An 8071-nucleotide genomic window follows, 5' to 3' on the forward strand; every position below is an offset into this window, starting at 1 on the left:
TAAGTACACAAAATGCCAACACCATGTGTTTTACCAAGCAGTAGATCTTCATAGGTTGGGAAGAAACTGATGAAGAAGTAACTTCATTTTGTTTTGAATGGTTCTTTACAGAAGTTGTTTCACTCTTCAACCTGATTCACATTTAATCTACTACCTTTATCTCTCTCTTTTTAAAAACAAAAGAACAAGTGTTAATTTGTCTACATTAACTTTTTATTAGAAAATGCTTTTTCAAGTATAATTCTTAATTTATTATTAAATATTCTATTGAATATTAACAGTTTTATAGAATACTCCTCGAACTCCTCAAAAGAATACAGACTTGGAACAGAATCATTCATTGCTTTTGAAGAAATCACAGTATCAGTTAAGCCAGAATAGGCAGAGTACAACAATAAAGCACAGACACTTGGACATGAGAAGCAAAATCTTCTCCAAAACAGTTCTCCCACCAACCCAACCCACCATTTCCACATCGTCTGCCATTTTCAGGAGTTTCTTTCACATGGTTTATGCTCCCAAAGAGCCATTCCTAGTAGCAATCGCAGACACAGACTGTATCCGCTTTTAAATTTTAGATTAGATCAGATACTTAATGGGGTTCTTTCATACTCAGGCAAATAACTATGTTCATGCTCAGGTGTATCTTTTATGCACTGCAAAAAATAGAACTACATGGAATGGAAGAAGTGATAGCTAGTGAGATAATAGGTTTCCATGGACTATCTGGGAGCAAGAGCACTGGTCAAAAGAGGGGTGTAGAAGATCACAGGTGATAAAAAGGCCACCTTATACAGTTGCAAGTGAGCAAGAGAGAATCAGACAAACTTTTTGAGGAAATATTCAAGGGAAGGAGTGGGAGATGTTGAAAAATAATTCATGCATTCTTCTGAGTAATGAGAAATACTTTAAAAACCAATATCGTACGTTCTAATATAATTATTATTTGGATGATACTTCCAGAATCATCTCTTCTTTGGCCCCCAGAACTTTTATACTAATACGGTATTGTCTTTAAGACAAATGATCACAGGTCTTGGAAATTATTAGCTAATTCTTTAGTTGACCTTCACAGAAAACCCTCTAGAGTACTGATTCTGGAAAAGTGTTCAGGTTCATTCTAGATTCAAAGTATCATGTTTAAGTTGTTCAGCTATATGTAAATGAATGTCATATATCATTATAATATTGTTATTATTTTTAAATCTTGAAGCTTGTTTTCGAGTAAAAGTTGATTTATCCTAAAGTGCTAAAAGCTTCTGCACACACATATAAAAAATTTTGACTTGGGGTTTGGAAGTTTCCTTTGCAGGTCCTGGGCACTCCTAGTTAACTTGACATAATTTTAAATGCAATTAGTACTTCAGGCAATTGATGTTAGACTGTCAATTTTTCATTCTTTGGGACATCCAGCTGGGTATTTCACAATGCCCTCAAATACTTTAAAATAATATTTACCAAATTGTCTGCAGTCTCTATTCTCCCCAATTAGAATGTCCAACACAGAAGTTATACAATATAACTTTAAGGTTCTGATTTTTAAATGTCTCTCCAGAATTTATATATCAAATTGAAATTTTTCTCATTCAAAAATAGTCATCTTTTGACACTTACACATTTGTCTCAAATATGATCTCACTAATTGTCAAGGCCCAAACACTAGTACAATGCTGAATATGTAAATCTTAATAAATAGTCTATGCCTGAACAGGTCCATAGTGAGTGTGTGAGCATGCAAGCGAGCAATTGATAAAAGAATTGATAAGTGAATTTAGAACCTAATGTTCAAGGATTGCCTTCCAGTCAGTAAAACATCCACTTTAAACTATACTAATGGCAAAGTTTTGTGGTTTGAGGTGAATTTGATCAGCAAAAACAGTCAAGAATCATTTAGATTAAGTCTTGGGAATAAGAGACACATCCAATGGGATAAGGACACTTAAGGAAATACAAAGGCATGATCAAAATATTGCAAGTCTGACTTTCTCACAGTTGGGCTCTGAAGGCAATTCAGAAATGCTTTGACCATCAAAAACAGCTCTGAACTAGGCATAGGACTCCAGGGTGGCTGCTTTGATGGGCAATACTCATTTGGGTATAAAATGTAAAATTGGCATGCTAATTTTCTGTTTCTCTAATCAAGCTCATACATTATGGTAGATTACATAATATTTTTAAATGCAATTGGAGGAAAGGTCTTATAATCTTATTCTAAATCTTAAATTTTAAAAAGCTCATTTTTTCACCTGTAAAAGGAAGACTTAATATAGAGGACTTTTGCAAAGTCTTCCAGTGTTGACATTCAATAATTCTATAAAGAAATAGGTTAGATATTGTTCGCACATCTTTGAATACTCTCGCTAACATTTCAGAAGCTTCATATTAAAGGGAACTGTCCCTTAAACAACCACAAGGCCTCAAGGGAAATCATGCTTGCTTAAAGTTGTGAACTACAAGGTGCATGGCTGCTGTAGTAAGATGAATGGGACTCCTCTCTTTCCTCCCTAGCCCCCCCATACACACAGACACAAACACACACACACACACACACACACACACACACATACACACACGTGCACCTCTGTCCCATTAGCAGTAAACTGTCCCCAAACAGGGACGATTATAGAAGTCCAAGTGGTAGTTCACATTCATGTGCAATCAATACATATACAAGGTAAGCTAGTCTTTAAAATATCTGAAAACTTTTCACTAAGTAGTTACAAACTTCAAAAATGGAGGAAGTGCCTTCAAATGGAAGTATGACCACAGGTTTCAGAATCTCCATCTTGCGATTATGTCCAAAATATCTTATTCTGTAAATTCCTGGCTGGGCTGTGTCTGGAATATGCCCATTCTATGGTTGCATTGCTCCGACCCAGCAATCCTTTGTGCCAATAAAACCTGTTGGTAGAAAATAAGCAAAACACAATTTTATTTTATTTATATGTCATGGTTTAGATATGAGGGGTCCCCCAGAAACTCATTTGTGAGACCATGCAAAAAAAGTTTAGAGGTGAAGTGATTAGATTACGAGAGATATAACCTAATTGGTGGCTTAATCTACTGACTCGGGTTAACTAGGTGATACTGTAGGCAGGTAGGGTGTGGCTGGAGGAATTATGTCTCTGGGGGATGTACGTTTTGAGTTTATATTTGTCTCTGGTAAACAGAGCTCTCTCTGCTTCTTCTCTCTGCTTCCCTGGATATTCTGAGCAGATTTCCCTCCAAGTCCCTCTGCCATGTTGCTCTCCCTCACCTAGGGCCCCAAGCTATGCAGTTGGCCAGCCATGAACTTGACCTCTGAAGCTGTCAGTCAAAATAAACTTTTCCACTTCTAAGTTGTTCTTGTCAGGTCTTTTGGTCACAGTGACATAAAGCTAACTAAAATATTACACATGGCTATCAAAAATACCACAATATAATAAATCCTTATTGTCACTTAACCATGTGAACCAAATCAACCTGCAAATAATTACCTGATTTTTGACAAATTGTCAAAAACTTTATCTACTACATCGTCATCTTGTGGTGTGAGAGTTACAGACTTTAGATTAAAAATATTTTCTTATTTCAGACACATTGTCAAAATCTTAAAATTATCTATTCAGCTCAAAAATCTGGTATCAAAAGGCACTGAGATATTATTTCTCTGAAGGAATGCCATGAGCTTATCTACCTCTCTTCTTGAATCTGTAAGAATTAAACATCAAGCTTCTTATGTTTCAATAGTTCAAATAAAGAATCACTGGTCATACACAAACAAGCACCACATGTTGAAACAGAATTATTCTTTCCCCAATAGGAATGTTGAGCTCATACAGATACATCCCTGCTCCCTCAACCAAGATCCCTTTCAACCAATTTGCAAGAAGTTTAGTCAGTTTTTCAAGGTAATACCTATACTCATAGAAGGAACAAAACTGCCAAGATGTCTGTAAGAAAGGAAGCCATAACCTCATTAGCACCTAACCTTACAGAAGCTCACACCACACCATTTTGTAAAAAAGTAGAATCAAGATGAAGTCTAAAAAATCAATTCAATGTAGCCAGGAAAATCTGGGGACTTTGATATCATGAATACCATGTGTGAAGTCAGTCTTCTTATTGCCTTTTCTCCATTACTAACCAACTGTTTTCAAGGCTTAAAGACAAAATATTCCATAGACATGCTCACCGAGTCTCCCAGGAGGCATCATTATACATTATCTGCATGCTGCTGTAGTGTTCTCATATTTCTCTACGGTGAGGAAGGTCTGATGGGGCTGAAATGCAAATTAATATAACTCATCAGGCACTGCACAGTCAGAAAAAGGATGCTTTCTGTACTAAGACCTTTAGTGACCACATGCCAACCTTGTATGAAAATGTATTTTAATTTCGCCCAAATTCTTAGGTATTCCGCTTAACCTATGCAATATCTTCATAACGTTAACTTATCCAGTCTATTAAAAACCATGACATTTTTAGAAATTTGAACGAAGTATAATTATGGATATCAAAGCAAATTTTGGAAGTTAGAGTTAAAAAGAAATTGGAAATAAAACTTGAGACTTTAAAAAGACATAAGTCAAGGCTTCTTGTGACAGTCTCTTGATCTATATTCTAAGGCTTTCTCTAGTTGCCTCATGATTTAGGAGGGAAAATGGAAAAGTTTCTTCATCTTTCCATCTCCAAGTGAATGAATTGTTAGTTACAGTACCTCCCTGAGTGAAAGAACTGAAAGAATATATTAAACCTTCCTTGTCCTATGATGCTAAAGGCAGTTTTGTTATAATGGATTCCCATAAACCATATCATAAGCAGATTTTATTTCCCCATTGGAAGATAGCTATAACAGAGCAATTTGTTTCAGACCAAGAATTCAGCTTCAAGTAAAGCAGAGATTTGAATAATATGACAAGTTATTAAATGCAAAGGTCATAAATCTGCAATTTCCCTCGAAATCTTTTAGACTGTGACCTTTAAAGATAGGACTTGTGCTTAATTCACCTTTATCCATCATAGTCTTTACATCTATCATTTACCAGCACTCAAATAACCCTTTACTGAATATATCACTTACTTACACTGGGCCATGTAATTATTTAAAATTCTTCTCTAATTAGTCAACTGGTGGGTTATATTCAATAAAGAAGTTTTCATAACCATAGTGACTTGTAAAGAGAATGGTTTCTGTCTAGTTGAGGCAGAACGACATTGGGAAAACTTTAGATGGACTAGGAGATATGATGGATCCTAATTACTACATCTAGGACACAGATTGGAGAAACTGTAGAGGCCACCAGGCACTGGGGACAAAACATATGAAACATATGAAACATCCTTTCCCCACTTTCTAGTCCCTTTAAGTTTAGTCTCAGAGCAGAGTCACACTGAAGAAACTATTTAATTTTTCCCTTACATTTTCCAAAACTTGATAGGTATGTTAGTCAGCTTGGCATCACTCTGACAAAATAAATGGGACAAACAACTGAAAAGGAAAGTATTATTTTGGTCCATAATTTCAGTCCACAGTCAGCTGGTTCCATAGCCTTTGAACATGTGATGAGGCAGAACATCATGGGGAAACCACATGGCAGAGCAAAGCTGCTTACCTCAAGGCAGTCAGAAAGCAAAGGCTTGAGTAGAGGAGGGTCCAGACTCCCAACAACCCTTCGAGGGCATCCCCCAATGACCTACTTCCTCCAGTTGGGCCCCACCTCCTAAATTTCCATCACCTCAATATCATAATCACTGGGACAAAACCTTGGACACATGAGCTTTTAGAGAACACTTAAGGTATAAACCATAACAAAAGGAAATTGAACCTTCGTAAAAGATCCATCTCTCCTCTCTATGCACTTCCCTCACGTACACATCTCTGGGACCTACCACTCTAAAACCTCAGGAAATGTTTTTATTTGATTTCTATCAAACATACCTTTTCTTCTACCTGGAATTTCTCCCTGATTTCCACCTCCATTTGTCCCCTTTATCTTCTTAGCCATCTCCACTTACAGAAGTTAACTCCTGCTTTAGTATTCAACTCCAATGTAATAAAATACCCCCTTGAAAGAACCTGATCCTCTCCTAAGAATGAATTTTTTTTCTATTGCATTATAATTACATTTTAGTTCACATGCAAGAATAGTAAGTAGACTCAGAGATGAGAACAGGTTCTGGAGCCATCCATCCTGTTTTGTTTATTTGTTAGCCACTATGATTAGACTCTTTCTGTATGGCAGGCCATGTTCTATGCATTTTACACGTATTAACTCAAGTCTCCCAGTTTGTCTGAGATAGTTACTGTGAACTTTATGACTTAAGATGTGATAACTAAGGCTTAGAGAAATTAAGTACCTTTTCAATGATCACTTAGATAATAGTTGTATATTAAGTTTCAAACCCAGGAAACCTGACTCCAGAACTGAGGATTAACCACCATGAGGCCATGGAGGGGAGCCCCCTCAAATCTTCTTAAGAGAAACTGCCATATGAACACATTGGATCTACCATAGAATTTGTGTCAAGACCACACTTTCCCTATAAGGTCCTCATACAATGACTAAGCACATCAGAAGTACTAAAACTGGGCCATCTTCATCCAACACAGGATCTCTATTCAAGCATCCTTTGTTGAGGGGCTCCTCATGTTATTGACCAAGGCATTCTCAAGACTGTACTGCAGTCTGAGGATCTTTCAGTCTTATCATCCTCCTCCATCTCTCCTTGCCCAAATGCCAGTCTGCACTGCAATCTGAAAGTTCTCTAACCTTTTATTCTTTCTCCTCTTTATCATAAAAAAGATGTTTTTGTTAGCACAAAAAGATGGGGCAGGATGCAAACTTCACAAGTCATCTCAGCTGTTTATTCAGGGGATGCAGGGATGAAATGGCGCCTGTGGACCCATTTTCCTGGTGGAAAATGAGCCACTGAACAAAGAAAGGGACTGGGTATATATAGGTTATTTTGAAGGGTGGTCTAGTGAACATATCAGTTTCCTTGGGCACTCAGGGATTTGGTCAAGGTGTGTGGTCGGTGTCTGGAGAGGATTTACCTTGGAAGAGATTAACACCTCCTAGATAGAGACTGTTTCTTTTAAGGGTGATAAAACACCTCCTCTCTGACTGCAGTCAGCCTGGAAAACATTTGTCTTGGGAGATGAAAGCTGTCAATGCATGGTCTTCATTTTACTCCCTTTTCTCAGGTCTCATTATCTTGGGAATTTCTCATTCTCCATATCCAATAGTATTCCTCAGGGACTTCTTTTCTCATGATTTCTAATCCCATCTTGGAATATGCTTCTTGAAAGACACAAGCAGCACCAGAAGTGGTTCAAGAAAATAGGCAATGTCGCGAGTTTTCAGAACTGGCTCACTCACCACCTGCCTGACAAGAAAGATTCCATCCCAATAGAAATATACACAGCACACAGGTAGTCCCTGGCACCAGCAGCAACAAAACTATTGAAGATTTCACTTATATTGACCTGTAAAGATGCCCAGGTGAAGGAAAGACTGTTCTTGACAGTTCAATGATTCAAATATTTGAAGATGTTTTGGAAAAATTTCTCTAAGGACAGTGCAGCTGAACTGTATTTAATAAGCTGTATTAATGCCCCCACACAGGTACAGCTCCTGTGAAAGTGAAGGTGGTGGATGTTTTAGTGAGCTTTTTCACCATTTGTGACTAAAAGACCTGACCAGGACAATTGTAGAGGAGGAAAAGTTTATTAGAGTGCTCACAGTTTCAGAGTTCTCAGTCCATAGAAGGCTGGCTCCATTCCTCAGGGCTTGAAGTGAGGTAAAACCTAATGATGGAAGAGTGTGGCATTGGAAAGCAGATCAAATGATGATCAGGAACAGAAAGAGAGAGAGAGACTCCACATGCCAAGTACAAATACATAACCCAAAGCCATGCCCTCAATTCCCCACCTCCTCCTGTCACACCTCACCTTCATTCAGTTACCACTCAATTCCATCAGATGATTAATTCACTGATTGGGTTAAGACTCTCACAACCCAATCATTTTTCCTCCAAACCTTCTTGAATTGTCTTACACATGAACTTTTGGAGACACCTCACATCCAAA

The 8071-nt window shown here is 37.5% G+C and overlaps 1 protein-coding gene across 1 annotated transcript; it reads right to left on the bottom strand.

Annotated features, from left to right (window-relative positions):
- Positions 1-1409: 1409 nt before the first annotated feature.
- On the bottom strand, positions 1410-5962 carry ASAH2B (N-acylsphingosine amidohydrolase 2B; the record flags this gene model as incomplete). The annotated part of the gene is given in 6 exon segments (XM_079136219.1): positions 1410-2500; positions 2536-2848; positions 2850-2901; positions 4175-4220; positions 4223-4262; positions 5921-5962. Coding segments are annotated over 5 exon segments (342 nt in total). The 3' UTR covers positions 1410-2500; positions 2536-2686.
- Between the last annotated feature and the right edge of the window lie 2109 nt (positions 5963-8071).

This window comes from Sciurus vulgaris, assembly GCF_902686455.1.
Source record: "Sciurus vulgaris genome assembly, chromosome: 4".
In the NCBI taxonomy this organism is placed as follows: domain Eukaryota; kingdom Metazoa; phylum Chordata; class Mammalia; order Rodentia; family Sciuridae; genus Sciurus; species Sciurus vulgaris.